Consider the following 20,931-nt stretch of genomic DNA (forward strand, 5'->3'; position numbering starts at 1 on the left):
TTCGACACACAACACAACCAAACATTTATTCATATTCATAATTTCCATCCAGCTGTACCCAGTTCATCACCACACATTCGCACAGCCGGAGAAAGCACGGACGAGGCGAACAACACTCTACGTCTGATACGATAGGAAACAAATCCATGTGTACAAGCACCATCGCACGTGTGCAACGTGTGGTGCGGAATGCAGATGGGCAAGCATTTCCACAATTTTTCCTGAAACTTTCGGAATGCAGTCCTCAAAACACCACGGGGTAGTATTGGCCGCAGCGCAAATATTTCGAGCAATGTTGCGACGTTCATGCTCGAATTGGGTGCCCGTAACATAAGCAAGTGATTGCAACTAAAGAATACACACAGAAGGTGATATTACCAGAGCACAATAATAATTATGACTGTGATGTTCACTTACGCTTTCGTCTTGGAGGAGGCCATGGCTGCAGCAAAGTTACCGAGTCATTTCCAAGCAGAGCATAGCGTTCACGTGCATTTCTCAACAATTACCACAGGCTGCGAGAGAGACAACACTCTTCAGCTACTTGAAGGCCTTCCCAAATCGTCAGGCACGATAACTAACTTTATGTTTCTGTTGTTTGTTTGAGCATCGTTTCCAATATTTCCTCGATTTTGACATCTGAGATGACATCAGAACAGCTGGGGTATGTACTCATGACGTCATGTTCCTTGCACCGCATGCAAACAGTGACTGCCTGCCGAAACACCAGTGTGCGAAAATAAACCCCCCTCCCCGTAGATATTCGTAGATATTCAACTCCTGCATATCGAATGACTTTTATTATGACACCATTGCCAATGGCAATGTCCCAGGCCTGATTGAACCCACACAACATGCACACAACATTGATCATTACTATTACATGTACTATACTTAGAAACAGTTTTCATTTTTATAACCAAGAGTACATAACCCCGGGGTTATGTACTCTTGTTATAACGCATCATATCTTGTGGGGAGCAGGGAGTCGTAAAATACCGGTATTTTACGACTCCCTGGTGGGGAGCATGTAAAACATGTGCACTCAGATCATATGCATAATAATCATAGGCATCGGCCATATGCCAGTTCTGGCGCCGCTTGTATGGTGTGAGTGCATTTCTGCTCAGATAAACAAAGAACTCCAGCACGGTGTTCATTATAATAATAATTATCAGGAGTCGACTGTCACATTTGGAATGTAACGTAACCTGGCAACCGAGTCCTGCATATTGTTGGAGGTCTCTCGCAGCAATACCTGCCCGCCCACGTACATGCACAGTAGCTCGTGCTGACTCAGTGATTCAGGGTTTATTTCGACCCTGAGGCGTTTTGCCCACACAGGAAGCAGAACAGCCACATCCAGCTGTGTATCGTGACTCGTGAGATCAAGGCCAAGAAGGAATGCAAAGAACAGATCAAGCAAGCGGCTTGAACGCAATAATCATGTGCACTACTAGAAGTACATGCATGCGCACAAAACTTGAACCAGTGGAAGCTGTGAGTGCATACTACGGGTGCACACTAACATGGCTCAGTTCTGCTACAGCGCAATCCTTGCCGCAATCTACATCCTGAACTTTGAAATAACGTGCTCAGGTAGAGTGAATATGTGTGATCAGCAAAAATCAAAATCATTGGCGATTACTAGTACATCAGAAGCCGGAAATTATGGGCTGCAACTTCAGAAGTCATAGTATTATTACTTTTACGTGTCATGTAATTACTTTCGAAGTATCATTGGATGATCTGCACTCGTCATTGGATCAAGTAGTAGTCCAGGAAGTAGGCAAACTATACTGTAGTCTATACCATACTAGCTGTGCATCACTGTAATCAGTTGTGCGAAGATTGCTATAATGGCATGAAACTTTAAGTTACGACAATCAAAACGCGTGGTTTTCTGTGACTCGTGTGTTACTGCTCTGCTTCCGCATTGAGCACTCTATCGAGCCGGAGGACTCAGCTCTGTGCAGTGTGGAGATATGTTTCGGGGTTTTCTAAGAATTCGCAAAGTCCAATGCCGCCATCATCACATCGCGGCGGGGCGCCGCTTGAGTCTCTCCCTCAACATCCATACGTACAATCACACGGTCTCCTTGCTGTCACACTGGGTCTCAGCTTCTTCTGCCGGATGTTCGTGTACGGTCCATCGGCCAGACCAGGTAGCAACAAGCAGACCTAACAAACTGTCGGTTAACTTGATGGTGTTCTCTAAAGGAACTTCTTCAATCTACTTTCGGTCCAATGATCTGGTGATCAGTTCAGCAACTTAAGAACCGAGTATAGACACGTAGTCCTCATCAATGACACCAGTTCAATATTCTGATGATGGGCAAGGCCCGAAAATTTGGTGTAATGTTCATCTTAATTTTAATTTGAAGCGCAGTGAAGAGATCAGTTTGGAGTTGAGAAGTGAAGTTAGTTTGCTAAATGGCATCAGTCTTACATAAAATATACCCTTGGAGTTGGAGGAAACACTTCACAATGCTCATGTGGCATCAGTCAGCGACGAGTGAGGGCTTAGAGTGCCTGGCATACAGCCCAAGGCCGAGTCCGAATGCCTGCTTGGAATTTCGGATGCTCATCAGTTTGGCAGAGTAGAGGTTGAGCTACGGGAATAGGATACTGTTAGGCTCAGAGCTCAGAGCGTGGGCACCCGGCCACCGCGCTCCAGTCGGCTCTGCCCGATGGTAAAGCTGGGAGCGCTGGGGTATACACGGTGAACTTGCGGCGCGTAGTTGTTAGGCGCCGGTGCGCTTCCTGTAGTGAAACAGACAACAGACACAATGATGACGAGAAGAAGAGAACCATAGCTCAGTGGTTAGAGCATCGCTGGCTACAAGCGAGGGTCCCTGGTTTGCGTCCTGGTGGTGACAGTGAATTTTTCCTTCACACTTTTCCCGTTTTGTGTCTTTCCCTCAAACCAGTGAAGAAGAAACGAAATTTAGAGACACCCCAGCTGGGCTCCTTCAACAGGACAGCGGAGAATTGTGCTCAATACGCGAGGCAGAGTATTCATGAGTAGTGCCAGGGGCGTCGGAAGGTATGACAGTGTGGTACGGCCAGCCACATGAAGTACAATTTACTCGTGTGGCTGGGCTGGGCTGGCCCCTCTGGAATTTTTGGAAATTTAGAGCCCAGATCAGTGCTTTTTATGTATTCACAGGGTACCCAGGACGAGTAGTGGTACGGTCAATACCGTAGTGTGTACAACGCCCCTAAGTACGAGGACAAGGACAACGACAACATCGTGAAGGAGAGAGTGGCCTAAGTACGAGGACAACGACTACGACAACAACGTGGAGGTGAAGGAGAGAGAGCTTGTCCTTACCATACTTGGTCCAGTGCAGCGGTCCGGTACGCTGGCGACCAAAGATACTGGCCACCGGCGCCCGCGCCTGCGTGGAGCCGTACCACGGCGTGTAGGCCGTGGGCGAGGGCACGGAGAAGCGAGACTTGACGAATCGCGGCTCTGCATTCAGTCCTGTTACACGTGATATAACAACGCATGCAACAAGGAGACAGAGAGAGAGTCATCCCGGCATACAATGATGTCATGTCGCCGGTACAGAGGTACTTCAAATAGAGAAGAAGAAGACGACGAATGGTGTTCATTTGCTTGAATGATTGACATAGAGAATAACTGAAGGAAATTGGCTATCACCGCCAAGACTCGAACCCGGAAACTTAACCGCAAAGGCCAGCTGGGTGTTCTACCAATAAGCTATGGTGCATTCGACACACCTAGCAGAGGCCGTTCACCATTAAAAGGTGAACAGTCTCTGCTACAGGTGGGTCATCATAGCTTTTTGGTATTTCTCAGGCTTCAGACTTCGACACTCACGCCTCCTGTGAGACTACATTTTCTGTTTGCAGATTCCTGTGAAACTGCATTTTACATATGCAGGCTGGTAAGAAGCAGCCCTCACTCTACTCAAGTACTCCATGTACAAACTACTCACTGTAAAAGCCGTATATATAACGAAGTGCTAACTCTAACGAGTTAACGAGGAGAAATCTATTGAGCGTTGAGAATGAGTGAGAATCGTTACCTTTCGTAAACGTAAACTAGTCAATTTTGGGAAATCGTTATATATGCGCCTCGTTAGAATAATGGCTTTTGCAGTAGTAAGCGACTGGGTCACGGTCTAGGCAACTACTGGTATTTTCAAGCGATTTCCCCATACATCTGAAAAGCCGTCTGAAGCACACGAGACTAAAAGAGAAACGGTACTGACGGCAAACATCAGACAAAGGTGCAACGTGTCTTTTCTCTATCAGGTAGTTTCTTCATCTGTTATTCAGAGTCTAGCCGTGTGGTAAGACGAAAAGGCAGAAATGCCTGTGCATCTGGTGAAGTAAAATACAAACAAACAAACAAACAAACAAAGCAACAGTTCCGCTCAGTGTGGGTTGTGGTCGAGCACCCCTGACCAACCTATTTCCTGACGTGTCGCTCCGTCAACCTGGTCCTGTCCCTGTCCATGCCGAGCTGCTATTGCCGCCACCTGTGCCGGGCCGTGTCGTGTCGCCTGCTGACCGGCCTCGCTGGGACGCTTCCGGCGATTGGGAAATCCGGTCGGCGGCCGATAGGTGTTCGGTGCTGGCCACTGCGACAGAGGGGAGGGGGAGGGGGGGGGGGGGGGGGGGGCACACGCAGAAATTCAGAGCAGGCCATTCTTGTAGGCCATGTGGGCATTTTAGGGATCATAGAATAATGAAGAATGTTGTCCTGGAAATGCATATAAATTTATGGGAGGTGACAAAAATCAGGCCAGGCCTGTGTAGGCCATTTAAGGGATTTTGGAGATCATAGAGAATGACACATGTTGTCCTAGAAAGGGGGATGATGTCATGCGGCACTGTTAAAAAGTGTTCCCTTGACATTGGATGGAGTCCAGGCATCTTAATGATGGCTATCCTCTGCTGAGGAATGTCTCCTTCGATAGCTCAGTTGGTAGAGCGGAAGACTGTAGTGTGTGCATCGTTGGGATGTACAGTCATCTTTAGGTCGCTGGTTCAAATCCGGCTCGAAGGATTTTTTTGCCTTCTGCCGATCTTCCAAGATCTTTTTTGTGCAAGGGAACATAAATTTTGTTGCTTACCATGTCGGCACAAATGTGCATCCTAACCTTTCTCTTAAACGCCATCTGGTTCGAATCCGGCTCAACGAATTTGTTTGCCTTCTGCGTTCTCCCAAGATGGTCTGTTTTTGCAAGGGACACATGCATTTTGCCGCTTACCATGGGTTGCGGCCCACATTAGCAATGCGTGCACATGCTACGAGATGGAGTTTAACAATAATGTCGGCGCAAATGTGCATCCTCTAACCTTTCTCTCAAACGTCACCGGGCTGGTCCAAGTGTCGTTGCTCTTCATCCACGGTTTGCCGTGTGCTGTCCTGCCTCCACCGCCTGGGTTGTGTACAGAGGATGCATAGACGCACACACACACACACACACACACACACACACACACACACACACACACACACACACGAGCACGCACGCACGCACACAACAAAACGAATTATCTCCCTTTCGTAACACTTCTAAAACATCACTGCAATCGGTAGGAATCTCAACTCAGGTGTGACCCACAATGTAAACGGAGAGCGACATGCATGCTAAATTCTCACCGTCCTCTTCAACATCACGTGACAGCGAGCATGCAGACATCATAATACAATCATGTAGGGTGACGCCTGTGGACAATGAAAGCCTGAAAAGAATACTTGTCTCACTGTATCGGGATTAGAATATTTCGCTACTCCCTGCTGTCAACAATACTCGCATGCCTTCTGTTTCCTCTTCTGCCCGGATTTTTGCAACAGATGCGTTCTACGGGCCATGCGCTTTAAAGAAGCAAGTGGGTCATTGCATGAGTTATATGCAGACAGTACTTGTGAGTACTTATTTTACCGTATTCTCCAGAGAATAATCCGTACTTTTAAATCGTGACTCGTTATTCACCCAAAAAGTCAGTGCGGCTCATACTAAGATTGTCGAATGGATTGCAGCATGTTATTTTTATTAATATAAACACTGGACATGGATACTGGATAACTGTACTCAGTAACTCTTTACATTTTACAGGCTACGTGTTTTTATAGAAAGGAAAAGGACCAAGGAACTACAAGTTACGCTATAATGTCCACTAACACCACCAGTTACTAAACAATCAGCTTATGCGATAACATTGCGCGACACTGACCGACGGTGTTTAGCAACTGGTGGTGTTAGTGGACAGTATAGCGTAACTTGTAGTTTCTTGGTCTTTCTCTTTTGTATAAATTAAACCTTGGCTTTCCATCTGAGTCTATGTGTTTATTATTATTATTATTGTAAAGCTTTCTTTTGATCTTGTCTCTTATTGTTGTGTACTTTCCACAATCAATCGATTGTGTTGCATTGTTAGAAAAAAATTAAAAAAATTGTCGAATGGATCGGGACGTACAGAGTGGATGTCCGTATTTCGAGACAAAATTCTGGTTGCGGCTTTATACACTCCCGAAAATACGGTCAGTATTATTGTTTTGAGTGCAGTTCGCAGACGAGCGATGGTCAGAGGGACACGCGCGCACGTACGCATGCACACACAGCGTCTTACTCGTTTCTTTCGGCCGCGTTCCGATTGTGAAGGCCGGCGCCTGTCTCCGGTGCGGCGGTCCGGTGCGCGGCGGCGAATAGGACCACGGACCCGGGCCGTCCAGATCCCGCGCCATCGGCGGTCGCGACTCGATGCAGTCGTGCAGCGCCATTACGGGCGAGCGGCTTGGCAACACTGTAACCAAGAGAGGAAGAACAGCAATGATCAGCAAAGAGGGTGTGAATCTCTCGACCCTGAGTCGACAGCATTACATGGCTTCAACCGGAAACGAATGACACGAGATGTACTGTATTACACGGGATGTACTACATTTCCATTCACTTAATTAATCCACTGTTCTTGTTCCTTTGCCTTTGTCTTTGCCTGTACTACACGTGACGAGAAGGCTTGAAAGTATACCCGTGAAAACTCTCACGATGTTCAAGAGCCTGAAGTGTGTTCTTCTCCTCAGCACCAGTACTACTGTATTATTTTCGATTCAATGTGTTTATTTTGCCCCCGTAAAAGAGGCTCTCATGGCTAGGCTCTCACGGCTGTGAAGGCTCCGAGAGCCTCTTCTATTGGAGGTCACCATGATCAGGCACGCATACATGCTACTCACCACGGCTAAGCTACTTGAAGAAGAAAATAGTGTTAGCTCCCGGCTAAACAAACTCCCCTCGCACTCGTAGAACACAGGATTTCGTAGTATCGAATAACTATATGGAAGAAGTACTAGGCTTTAGACAAGAGAGTGCACACGAGTGAGAAGAATAACAAGAGAACTACTGCCGTAGTATAAACACACATATTACAATAGCCCTGGAGGGACTTCACTATGAGCTTGGTACCCCGTGGCCTGAATGTGTGTTATTCTCGCAGATCTGATCTCACACACAATGGCACATACCGGCTGATAGATCGTAGAGAATGTGTCCGTGCGTGTGGGAGGGTATGCTCGGAGCATTACCAGCCGGCGTATGCCTGCTGCCGCTGTGGCCAGCCCTGCAGGGTGTGGAAACGCAACAACAGTGACAGCAAAACAGCATCAGCAGCAACAACGATGATCACAACACTGACAACAACACTAACAACGAAAACGAGAGAGCTTGGAAGCTCAGGGCCCTACGCTATGCTTTTATGCTTTTTTGCCTAGCTCATCGTACATGTTATAAGAACTGATGGAATTGTCTTTTTCCGTTCATTGGCCACATCACTGTATTGCAAAAACGTTTCAATCGGTTTGAATATTATGAGTTAGGCAAAAGTATTTGCAGAATTTATTGCGGATTGTTGTTTCTCTAATAATCATCTACTTTTGTTTTGCCCCTTCTTTAATTTTTATCTCCTTATATTGGAAATCAACAAATTTTGGCCGATGAGAAACAGAAACCTCTCGATTAGAGAGGTTAAGATGCACGTTATTTCCTACGTGACGCGCAGTTTCACGTCAAATTTGAAATCGATCGGTATTTTTGCTCTCACATGCATCCATTGCTCAATCATGCATCATTTGCCTATATGACAAACGTTGGCCTGCGATTTACTTTGTCCGGTTGGTACCAAGCGGCGAAATCAGCGAAATTAAATCGCCAGCGAACATTAGTTGATTTTAATACAGGAATCGAATTTTCTGGCCTTTTTGTAGTAATACATCTACATTGACCTGTTGAGCCAATGACGACGCCGAATGCATGGTTGCCTGTGGAGCACATTACATAACTTTACAGTCTCCTAAAATACGTACGTATCCTGTCCGACGGCAAAAGAGGCTGCAGATTTAGTTTTTCTGCGCGTCGACGGGATGTCTGCGACGCGAAAGTTCAGCTCGCGTTATTTGGCTCGCACGTCGAAAAAATCAACGCGAGTGACCTGCTGCTCACGTCGAAATTTGGACATTACATAACTTTACAGTCTCGTATATAAATACGTATCCTGTTCGACGGCAAAAGAGGCTGCAGATTTAGTTTTTCTGCGCGTCGACGGGATGTCTGTCCTGACGTTTACTGGGACCGGCGCTGACTCTGCCGATCACGGCGTTCTGGACTCGACGGGATGTCTGTCCTGACGTTTCCTGGGACCGGCTTAGACTCTGCCGATCACGGGCGTTCTGGACTCAACGGGATGTCTGTCCTGACGTTGCCTGGTACCGCCGGACTCTACCGATCACGGGCGTTCTGGAGTCGACGGGATCTCTCTTCCGACGTTTCCTGTGACCGGCACTGAATCGCTCGTTCACGCTTATTTTGGAGACGACGGGATCTCTCTTCCAAAGTATGTTTATGCTGACGCATCCTATCACCTAATCGGCGTCTATTCTAATTTAATTTCCTCCTCGTCTCCCTATTTCTTTCCAAATCCCACTCTACATCAGGGAGTCGTATGCATAATACGACGAATATTGGTACGGTACGGGACAGATACAGGAGCCCGCAAATATTGTGGACAGCTGTTATGTACAATCCTGTAGAGCCTTTGTAGTCACAGATACGGGACAGATACGGGACAGATACGGGATAGCGCCAGGCGTGACACAAACAAACAAACAAACAAACACACAAACAAACAAATACCAAATTAAAGCTGTGTGGACCCTGGCTAGCGCCAGACGTTACTGAAGTAACGTCTTCTGCATAGCTACGGGAATTAAAGTTAAATTTCTTCCACGGTCGTCATGCCAGTCAGTGCACAGATGCATGCAATACCCGCACGGCATACTCCCGACAGGCATATGTTATGACTGCTCGCTGACATCTGCACATAGATTTTCGGGGGGGGGGGGGGGCTCATCTGGGTGCTATTTTTTTCTTGTCGACGATTAAAAAAAAAGTAGCGCCCAGTGACGCCAAACATAGAAATAACTTGGTGTGGCCTTACCCTAGGTAATTTCCCCCCCCCCCCCCCTCGATTATGCCACTATTCCAATAGGTCACTTTATGCCCTCCCCCCCCCCCCCCCCCCCCCATCCCGCAACCACTCCCCAAAATAGGTCACATCAACCCCGTAATTCCCATAGGTTACTTTATACCCCCCCTCCCCGCCCCTCCCCAGGGCACTTTACCCTGGCTACTACGGTTCATTCCCATACTCATCACAATTATTATCTTCGTACGTCAACAGCTGACTGCGCGCCCGCAGTCCAGCACTGTGGTAGCCGCGCGACGTGATTGGCCGATAGCGCGCCGGGAAGCTGTTGGAAAACCGCACAGACGACGGCAGGATGAACTCGTCAAATTGCGGAGCTGTAGGTAGAAAGGGTGTGGAACAAAATTTATGCATTTCAATATGGAAATTGTGCAGAAGTAGTGCGGGGTCCCATTTCGGAAAACAGTCATATTTTAGAAGTTTCGTGGCAAGTAGGAGCTCACAAATGTTTTAGAGCTGTTTCTGACTAAGTTGTGAAAGGGTTAAAGCACGTTAACATGACTATCATGCTGGAGAGAAGAGGAAGAGTTGGGGGAAGGGGATCGTAATATAGTGTACAAGGTTTAGTATACGCAGCTCTTACAGTTGATTTGACAGCGGAATGGCGTGCGCGCCTGCCGTGAAGGAGCGGGCTCAATGGGAACAAATCCTCGTCCATCGACCTCGTCATCGTCATCAATGAAGTCATCGAGATCATCCTCGCAGTTCTCGGCAAACGCGATGACTCGCACTCGGTTCCCGGAGCGTGTGTCGCTGGCCGGTGATTGGTCGGCGTCGCCCGCGCTGCCACCCTCGTCTTCGTGATCCTCGGCAACACCATGGCTCTCGTGACCATGGTTATGACCAATGGGCAGCTGAATGGCAGCATCACCTGTGTGTAGATAGGCACAGTAAGACAGTTCATGGTGAAAAAAGGAGAAGGACAAAATGTTACGAGTTATGACTAACTGTCCACCAACGTAACCAGGTCTTATACAGTCAGCGAGTGCGACACAATCCTTTTTTCACCATAATTTAATTGGCTCACCATCCGAGTGGAATTAAGACAGTTCAATACACACTTACGTATACAATAAATGAGGAGGCCGAGGGTTTATGACCAATAAAAACTATTATAAAAACCGAGGTCCCCCGAGGTTTTTATAATTAGTTTTTATTGGTCATAAACCCAAGGCCGGAGCATTTATTGTATTTAGAATCAACCAGTAAAAACTCCTACTCAATCTCCAACAACAAAATTAGCGGACAGCTGTTATTTGTGTTGCTATGACAACCCGTGTGCTGGACGAGTATTTGTTGTCATTGGTTCAATTTCTTTTAGTCTTCATAGGCTATCAGATCATTTTCCTTATTCGGTCTATTTATAACCAGTATCTATAATGAGAGTGTGGTCTGTCTCCATGGTTACCGGTGTTCATTTCATAACTATAGCCACTGCTCCTTGTTAGACCTTATCTGGAAGGCCCATTCTTGCATATTCCAACAGCAGCCAAGGGAGCTAGCTCTCTTGGTTATGCGGATTGGGTCCGATCCTAAAAAGCTGTTTTTATGAACTGTTTTTATGAACTGTTTTTATGAACTGTTTTTATGAACTGTTTTTATTGGATAGGATATGATTATGTTCAATAAACGAGGTTTGTGTCAATGGGAGATTGACTTGGAGTTTTTACGAGTTGATTGTAAATGGATATAATAATCCTGCTACGGGATGGAAGTAAAGTACAGGCCATCCCCTGTACATACGTGCCAACAGTTTTCTTTAAAAAAAAGAGGTTTTATTGCATTCTTGAAAAAAAAAGACAAGGTAAAATTAATAATAATGCAATGAATGCGCACTCATATCACAACCATGGGGACGAATAATGTATTCCAGAACGTTTTCTTGTCACAATTATCAATGGAATTCGTGACTAAAGAGAATGATGAAACTACAATAGGATTTATACGCTTGGAGTGAAACAGTGAGGATACAAGCATAGTAAGAAAAATAGCACAAACCTAGGAACAATTTGCACAGGTAATAAACAATAGGTGAGGTGAGAAATGATAGGAAATTCAGCAAGTGCAGTGTGACAATGGACATGCATGTACAACAAACAAACAAAAAGAAAACGTCACCGCACTTACGCTATTCCAGTAAATTCGCACTCACACACACTTGCACATGCATGTCCATTGTCACACTGCACTTGCTGAATTTCCTATCATTTCTCACCTATAGTTTATTACCTGTGCAAATTGTTCCTAGGTTTGTGCTATTTTTCTTACTATGCTTGTATCCTCGCTGTTTCACTCCAAGTGTATAAATCCTATTGTAGTTTCATCATTCTCTTTAGTCACGAATTCCATTGATAATTGTGACAAGAAAACGTTCTGGAATACATTATTCGTCCCCATGGTTGTGATATGAGTGCGCATTTAGTTATATTCATTGCATTATAAAGATTATTGTCTCCACGTCGCCTTTTTAAATAATAATAATAATAATACATTTTAAGAAAGGTTTGCTCCCCACACCGGAGCTCGCGCTATTCCGCCGACTTTACTTGACACTTGACTGACTCACGACTGCCATCCAGAGCACACGAGAAGTCCATCGAACCTTCGACTCGGCAAACCTGCAAGAAAGCACCACTCCCTGCTCAATACACAGTGTTTCGGGGAATTCACCCCTCATCAGTTGAGCTTGAGTAGGCCGAGGAAGATTGTGCCTGAAGAGCACCACTTATATAGTGCTCTCCAGGCACAAACATCACCAGGGATACAAACTTACAGAGACGCTCCGCTTCCAGCGCGACAAACACCTCGTGAACACCAGATAGTAGCGTGAGTCAGTGTCGCTCCTGGACGGTGAGACAGACGTCGAGGCCCCTCGGTCATTCGCAACGCTGTCACCTCCAAACCAACTAGTCGCAAGCCCGCGCGTCTAGCTCTGTAAGTTTCTATCCCTGGTGATGTTTGTGCCTGGAGAGCAATATATAAGTGGTGCTCTTCAGGCACAATCTTCCTCGGCCTACTCAAGCTCAACTGATGAGGGGTGAATTCCCCGAAACACTGTGTATTGAGCAGGGAGTGGTGCTTTCTTGCAGGTTTGCCGAGTCGAAGGTTCGATGGACTTCTCGTGTGCTCGGGATGGCAGTCGCGAGTCAGTCAAGTGTCAAGTAAAGTCGGCGGAATAGCGCGAGCTCCGGTGTGGGGAGCAAACCTTTCTTACAAATCATCGCCGAAGTCGCAACCACTACTTCGTAATAATACATTTTAGTTAATTAATACATGTATTACTTTTTTTAAAGAAAAAGAAAAAAAGTAAAGCACAGGACTGCCGGAAGCAGTTTTCAATTGGTCCGGTCGTACCATAGCCTTTCATACTGTGTGTACAGGCAAAATCCTGATAATTCGAATATGGCTTAATTTACGTAGTCAAGTGGTGTGCTTCATTGTCCGAAGAGTGCTCAATACCCATGTAGGGCAGAGACTTGTACACAAGAGAGAGATTGGAAGCTTTGTTACAACTCTGAGTTTCACGTATTACTACGATCATCAGGCAACTGATCAAAGAGATTGGAAGCTTTGTTACTAGTGTAGAAACGAATATACCGAATATTCGTTCGGTTTGTCACATTCGAACGAATATTTCTCATGGCGAATATTCGCTATTAAACCGGGTATGCAGAGTTTACCGGGCGACTTCAAACCGTAACTTAGCGAATACTTGACCGAACCGCTTCATCGAAAGTTCCATCGGCATTAGAAAACTCTCAGCTGTCGTCTCGAAGCAACCCGGACGCTATCCCAGGTCCTGGAATGGAGTTATGGCGGTCGGACGAAAAATCACGTCTCGAGCTGTTTTTTGAGCGTGTAAAATGCACTTCAGCTGGGGATTTTGTGAAAATTGACCTAGAAATGGTGGAGAAATATGTGCCTTCGTTTGTCAAGCCTAATAATAGTGACAATATCCAACAAAATGACTGAGAGGAGGGCGTGTGATGTCATCCGTGTTAACGAAAGAATATTCGTTCGTTCGTTCGTTAATTAAGCCAAAGAATATTCGGCTACTGGGTTTTGATATTCGTTTCACCACTATTTGTTACGACTAGTAATACGTGAAACTCAGAGTTGTAACAAAGCTTCCAATCTCTCTCTTGTGTATGGCTTAATTTAGTTTTATTCCCGTAGCTATGCAGAAGACGTCACTTCAGTAACGTCTGGCGCTAGCCAGGGTCCACACAGCTTTAATTTGGTGTTTGTTTGTTTGTGTCACGCCTGGCGCTATCCCGTATCTGTCCCGTACCGTACCGTACCATCAAAGACAGCTGGCAACAAACAGCTGGCCACAATATTCAAATAGGGCTTTCAAATGCAAGATCATAACGTGAAGCAACTTGGAAGAATGAGTATGAATGCGAAGTGTATCGGGGAATCATCCGAATGCATGTAGGGCGATAGTGCGGATTCGAATCCCCGGTTATGCCTTGAAAAAAATTGGCGAAATGAAAATTTTATAACATCCCTATGCGTTTTTTGGCCTAGATCATCAAGGTGGTAGACGGTGTCATATTACCCTCGACCGTACCTGTCCCGTACCGTACCATCAAAGACGGCTGGCCACAAACAGCTGGCCACAATATTCAAATAGGGCTTTCAAATGCAAGATCATAACGTGAAGCAACTTCGAAGAATTAGTATGTATGCGAAGTGTATCGGGAGATGCATGCAGGGCGATAGTGCGGGTTCGAATCCCAGGTTATGTGTTGAAAAAAAAATAGGCTAAATGAAAAATTTATAACATCCCTATGCTTTTTTTGCCTAGGTCATCAAGGCAAAAAGCATAGCGTAGGGCCCTGAGCTTCCAAGCTCTCTCGTTTGGTTTTTTTTTTTTTTTGTGCCATCGGCATGCCTGGCGCTATCCCGAACCTGTCCCGTACTTGTCCCGTACCGTAACATCAAAGACAGCATCGGCATACCTGGCGCTATCCCGTACCTGTCCCGTACCGTACAATCAAGGACAGCATCGTCATGCCTGATGCTATCCCGTACCGTACCATCAAAGACAGCTGGCCACAATAATTTTTTTCCGGAAAGAACAGAAAATCCGCAAGAAAGTTGGGCTTGTCTCTAGCCTGTCGCATTTATAAACGATAATCGTGTGGCGCTAAATGTGCACCAAATAATAAGTAATAGTTAAATTAATGATAATAAAGCCGAGCGAAAAAAAACAAGAAATCATAACAAAAGAAATAAACTAATAATAAGAAAAAAGAATAATAATGGGGGAACTCTCACGATTGCAGGAGTCTGTTCAAGGAGGATCATTCACATATCGGAGCCTAGCCTCGGCGACCACGAGATCTACCGGAGCAGCTGTGACGGAGGGAGGGAAGATGGGACGACGAGCTCCACGTAGGCAGGCAGTGCAGGCACGAAGAAGCGCAAAGCTTACCCGGCAGCGGATAAAATGCCATTACCCTGGAGTAGGGGTCCTGGCACTTTTCCGATAGCATGTCAGCAATGCGCTTGTACAGCGATGTCGCTGACTTCCCCATGCCTCCAGATGTGGAGGGAACGACAGGGCAGAAGGAGCCATGCTCGACTTGCTCTTCAAATAGGGCTTTAATGCAAGATCATAACGTGAAGAAACTTGGAAGAATGAGTATGTATGCGAAGTCTATCGGGGGAATGCATGCAGCGCAGGGCGATAGTGCGGGTTCGAATTCTAGGAGAAATGAAAATTGTATAACATCCCTATGCGTTTTTTGCCTAGGTCATCAAGGTGGTAGACGGTATCGTATTACCCTCGAATGCAAAGAGAAAGTTGATTCTCGTTAGGCAAAAAAGCATAGCGTAGGGCCCTGAGCTCCCAAGCTCTCTCGTTTAGAACATACTGCTTACTTAGAAGTCTCTTCCAGGACCGATTTCTGTCAATACGATTTCCACATAACAATTTCTGATAATTAGAAACTCGAACTGGGTATGTCCGGTTAATTAGAAGTCCCACGGAATCCACTTACATAGAAAATGTGTGGGCTTTGAGCTGAAAATTCGAAGTTAGCACACCATAATTAGAAGCTCACTTTATTTTCTGCAAATCAGTTTGGTTTGCATGCGCAGGCAGTTCAGTGTCCACTAAATCTGTGTCTAAGGTGTGTAGTGCTATACTGCGTGTCAATGCGAGCATTTCGACATACATAATGTGTTGTGGGTACATGTTTGGATAATTAGAATGTCCGGATACCGTCAAACCTCTTTAGGACGAACACCAAGGGACTGATAGTATTTGTTCGTAATAACGGGAGTTCTTCTTATCCATATTTTATACCCAGTGAATACACAGTGATCTATCCAATACAGTCATGGATACTAGTTCTTTTAACGCGAAAGTTTGTCTTATCAGTGTTCTTCTAACGAGGTTTCACTGTTATTAGAAGTTTTTCCCCGGCATTTTGGTGTTCAAATTATCAGGATTCCACCTGTATAATACATGTACATGTATGGCAGGGGACAGTACACCCTCCTTAGCAGCAAGCAGGCGTGGGTAGCCACAAAGTTGGTCCGGTGTTAACCTGACCAACCGGACCAGTTCAGGCAGGCCTGAAGTACCCTGGACGTAACGTACTTTAGGAGTTTGCAATTTGGAACATTGTATGGGTTCATCAGCTGTGCCATTCTACGCCATTCTACGGGTAACAGCAAGAGTGCATAAACAAGAGTATGCAACTGTGGTTATGGCCCAGTGCGCGGCGCGCTGCCTTCATTACGTAACTTGCCTTCATCACGCTCTGAAAGCATGCATTCAAACTCACAATTTCTCGTACGAGCCCATCTGTTTTTGCTCGATTCGTTCCAGTACCTAAGCGCTCTCTGAATTCTGGCGCGTGAACTCCAGTTCCGTACGAAAGTTCATTTCAAACCAGAGGGAAAGTGCGGTGTTTGATTTTCCGCAGTGCGCGGACTCCAGCTGAATGATGTAATGAAGGCAGCGCGCCGCGCATCTGGCCCATAGAAAAAGAGATCACAGTTGCATACTCTTGTTTATGGACTCTCGGTAACAGCACATAAGAGTGCATTATATTTCCAGCGGCAGCACACAAGAATGCAGTACGTCCATTGACATGACGTGCATACTCTTTGGACATTTGGTCCCAAGTCAGCACATCGTTGCACGCACAGCTTTTTACTCTATCAACACAGACAGTTATTGTTTTGCGAACAACAACAATTTCGAAGATTCATTTCTCACCTGCCTCATGGTCTGCGTTCGTATCTTCTTGCTCATTCAAGTCATTGGTTTGATCTTCGCTCGCCCGTCGCTGGGTAGCCGCAGAGCTTCGTGCTTCGGCTCGGCAAAGCTCCTGCTCATCGCTGCTACCGCCGGAGCGGCTGTGCTCCGCTGGTGTCGCATCGCTAGACGCCGGTGCAGGTACAGCAGTTGGGGCGCTGTCGGACGTCTCGCCGCCTGGACCTTCTTCGCTAGTCGGCATGGCTGGTCCTGCCTGGATATCTCGCTTTTACAATTTTGTAGAGGAGATTATGCAGCGCACAGTGTTTGAAGCTATGTAACTGCTGACTCGAGTCAATGCGTATTATAGGTTGTGCGAACTCTTGCGCGGCAAACTGATTGCGTTAGCGCCAGCGTGCCGAGACGAACATGTGTCCCCTGCCCAGCACTGTGTGGTGGTGGGCTACGGTCGATGGGTTGTGCTTCACACATACAGCCGCCAGCATTTGACCATGTACCAGGCGATCGGATAAATGAAAAATGAAGGCTAGGCCGGGAGCAGGAAGCGCTTCAAGCCGGCCTTGCTATCGCCACACAGAGTACCGGCCCTTTGCTGCCAAAGGAAACCGTAGTGCATGAAATCTCCGCTGTCTCGAACGCCCAGAACTAACTACTTTAGAAGTATTGGTTCTGTGTAATACTCATTGCCCGAAGCAGCTTTGTTGTTCTTTTCTTTCCACATGTATGATGTAGACCCACCTACATGTACATGTAGTACCTCACAACAGTAAGTGACACCTACCCGCGAACCAGTCAGTGCTCACACTCAGATCAGACCAGGGCTTCGGGTGTGTGTGGAATGCGAAAAGGAGGCGGAGGTCGACTCTATGATTTTTATGTCTACATTCTGTAGAGTCTCTACACAACACATCGCGAAAAAATGTTCGATGGAGTAATCATGGTAATCATGGTGATGGAGAACCAAGTCAAGACTCAAGGGCTATTATATTAGCTGTCCCTGCGGGAATTTGCGGAAAAAGTCATCGAAAACTTGCGCAAGAAAGTGCGGCAGAAAACAACAAAAAATGCGAAAAGTGCGGAAAGATGCGGAACTTTCCAGGAACTCGCGGAATTATTGGCAGGAAATTGCGGATTTGGGCCAAATCACGAAATTTGTTGCATCATTAGAATCACTATTTGCGTACTGTGCAAATAACCCACGTACATGATCATAGAAAGCACTGTATACTGCGTGAAAAGTGCAGAAAAATGTAAAAAGAAGTGCTGAGAAAACAACAAAAACGCGGGAAATCGGGGACTTTTCAGAAATTTGCGGGTTTTGGCCAAAATCGCGAAATTTGTTGCATCCGTGGAATCGCGATTTCCTGGAGGGACAGTATTAGTATTATAGTCTAGATGGTGTTGTTTGACAAACCTTGTCAGCTGCTACTGGCAGTACTGCATGGATCCTACACTGAGCTGCGTGGATGACATTATGCATTTATGGCCATCACTGCCATCAGTCCATCAACGCCTGGTGTGACATGCTATCACTGATGACATTGTTTGCATGGTCGTGAAAGCTTTCACAAATCACGACCCTTCGATTCCTCTTGCACAGAGTCAGTACTTTCATTTGTAGCCATACAGAAATGGTGCGAAAATGTTATAAACCGCTTTGCCAGGCGCTAGGCAAAGTCATGTAGATCTATAGTACAATGTACATACAAAAGAGGCTGGATGTTGAGACTGAAGTCCCAGTATCGTGGCGACCATGGCGATGAGGGTCAGGCAATTGCCTGTTGATTGCCGCAAGTTTCCAGGACAATTATTTCTAGCACTGCTGCATACCACCTTACAGCAATGCACATATTGCTGTTATCATCTCTACTACAATTGTAGGACCGCTATCAAAAGGTTTTAGCACCCGAGTTCAAAGTCTTAGGGGGCGTTCGTCAACAGTACTGTTCGAGCAAATCTAGAGTTTTCCAGTGGAATTGTCATGGCGATAATGACGTCCGATCAGATCGACCATCTCGACGTACGGTCGTACACGTGACGTAGCTATTCCAAACTCTTCAGAACTAATCAACCTCTCCCATCGGATGAGGTTGTGGGGTTTCAAGGAGTTTCGTTTTTCTGAAGAGGCCAAAAACTTATAAGGCCACCTCTTCAGAAAAACGAGACTCCTCGAAAAGTCAAAAAGTGACAATTCGAACGCGCCCTTACCTATAGGACAGGCCACACCGATTCTTCATTATGTTCTATGTTATCCGGCTGCACATTGATAATCTTTGTGGAGCGCTGGAGCGAGACAGCTGTCTGGAGGACCTGCATGCAGCGCAGTATCAGCATCTGATTTAAATCTATCATTGGCATTCAGTGAGCACTCTAGCAGGGCTAGGCACACTGCCTCTGTGATTTAAATCTGAACGGAACTGACCTTCTGACTATGGTGTTCGTGCACACTGGCGTGGAGCGGCGGGAGCACATTGCAGAATCGGGTGCAGGGATGGATTGTGATTACAAGTGCTTTTAAAACCTGCGCTGATGTTTTTGGCAGCACGACCAACCATGCAGCAGCTCGAAGTCGAAGTTCTGTTGCCGCTGGCTCTGCGCGATGTCCAATGCACCTTGAACTTGTGTTGTGACTCATGAAGTTCTCATGCTTTCGGGCTGGCCCCTATTCGCAGCTGGAGATCTTATTCCTTCGTTTCTTCCACGTGCATTCTTTCTTCCTGTCTGTCTCAGTCTGTATGTCCACCTGTTCACCCGTCTGTCCACCCAACCTTCCGGGATCCGTCCAACAAGCGGCAAGGGCCGCGGACCACTCTACATAATTTGCACAGCAGGTCATGCACCTCAGCATGGCTGCATGAGCGCTGTAGGCGGTTACCATGTAACTAACTTGTTACGTCCAGCGGACCTCATCATAACATTATCATGACGTAACTCGTCCCAGCATGAATCATAGCAAAGCCAACGCCAGCAGCTAGGTGATAGAATGTGTGCCATCAAAGGGACCATGTATGCAGAAACACTGCTGTTCTGGCTGACAGGCATAGCAAAGCCAAGCAGACCAGGATGTATTCGGTGTTGCTGCCATCATGGGTCTATCACTCGTGACTCATACTGATAGGACCCATACTGGGCTATTGGCCATACTTCAAAGCCTCCGTCGATCTGGTCATGCAGCATACCACAACTCACAAGGGCATCTGCGACACAGTCAGCCAGCATTGTACCTTCCAGAGCAAAGTCACTGATTTTTACGGTCCTGTCCAGTTCACGTGGAATAGCCAGCTGCTCAGCACAAAACCACAGAGCCAGTGATGGCGGTATCGGACTACAACCATGACATGCACCATGTGCACTGCTGCATGCATCGGAGTGCATGGCTAGTGAAACTCACACTTTTTGTAAACGCTACCGGTATACCCGTATACCCCCGTACTGGCCGTAGCCTAGGCCACTAGGGTCTACCGTGCATGCGGCTGCTGCAGGCATGACAACACCGCACTACTTCTACTACTAGTAGTACTACCGGTACTAGCGAGTGCTACTGCTAGCGGCTGCGTGACATCTGCAATGATCTAGCTCACAGTGAGTCACACTCGTATTCGCTGTTCGTAACCACCACCAACATAATGTTGTTGTTGTTACATCCTCCCCATACTGCGCGTTGCCACACGGTGTCCGCGCCACGGCTATCACAGTGTATCGGCACGCCTGGAGCAGAAACAAAAATTATCATGACGAGCCGAAATAACGGACGACATAATTCATGATTGCACTTCCAATTCCGCAGTGCAGTGCATGCAGTTGAGCACCTGGCCGCTAGTTCACAACAACGCCTGGACGTTTTCGAATGCTGGGTGCGACATGGCACACACTATTGTTGAACGATCGTGAATACATGTAGCAACATTTCCAGGCAACATCGAGAACCCAAACGGCCAAAGACAAGTCGGTTGGTCGTCAATGGTCGACCATGCAATGCATGCACAACCGCTACTCAGTATCTAGTACATGTACGAGTACTACAGTACTAGTACTCAGGGTACTCGATCACTACGTATACGTAACGACGTTACGTTGACAGTGCTCGTACTGACTTGCTAGCGATGGTCCACTATTTTTACAACTCCCCGCCGCGCGATGACAATGTCATTGTGCCAATTAATTATTTTTGGATAGAA

The 20,931-nt window shown here is 46.5% G+C and overlaps 2 protein-coding genes and 1 non-coding gene across 3 annotated transcripts in view; 1 reads left to right on the plus strand and 2 right to left on the minus strand.

Annotated features, from left to right (window-relative positions):
• LOC135828131 (ras-related protein Rab-20-like) overlaps positions 1-605 on the minus strand; it is a 4,946-nt gene extending 4,341 nt beyond the window's left edge. The window contains exon 1 of the mRNA XM_065340564.1: positions 418-605. Coding sequence (XP_065196636.1) covers positions 418-440 — 23 coding nt within the window. The 5' untranslated portion in view covers positions 441-605. The remainder of the gene's footprint in view (positions 1-417) is intronic.
• A 691-nt stretch (positions 606-1,296) lies between these two features.
• On the minus strand, positions 1,297-17,400 carry LOC135828292 (uncharacterized). Its single transcript, XM_065340741.1, has 9 exons — positions 16,754-17,400; positions 10,100-10,387; positions 9,704-9,833; positions 7,502-7,596; positions 6,613-6,786; positions 5,335-5,417; positions 4,442-4,613; positions 3,335-3,487; positions 1,297-2,763 (listed from the first exon to the last, which is right to left on the minus strand). The coding sequence occupies exons 1-9, from the start codon at positions 16,992-16,994 to the stop codon at positions 2,645-2,647; spliced, it is 1,455 nt and encodes a 484-aa protein (XP_065196813.1). The 5' UTR covers positions 16,995-17,400; the 3' UTR covers positions 1,297-2,644.
• Trnay-gua (transfer RNA tyrosine (anticodon GUA)) lies at positions 4,943-5,041 on the plus strand. The gene is made up of 2 exons: positions 4,943-4,979; positions 5,006-5,041. It is a non-coding gene; the product is annotated as a tRNA-Tyr (tRNA).
• Positions 17,401-20,931: the final 3,531 nt, after the last annotated feature.

The sequence above is a fragment of the Sycon ciliatum genome, chromosome 12 (assembly GCF_964019385.1).
Source record: "Sycon ciliatum chromosome 12, ocSycCili1.1, whole genome shotgun sequence".
Classification (NCBI taxonomy): domain Eukaryota; kingdom Metazoa; phylum Porifera; class Calcarea; order Leucosolenida; family Sycettidae; genus Sycon; species Sycon ciliatum.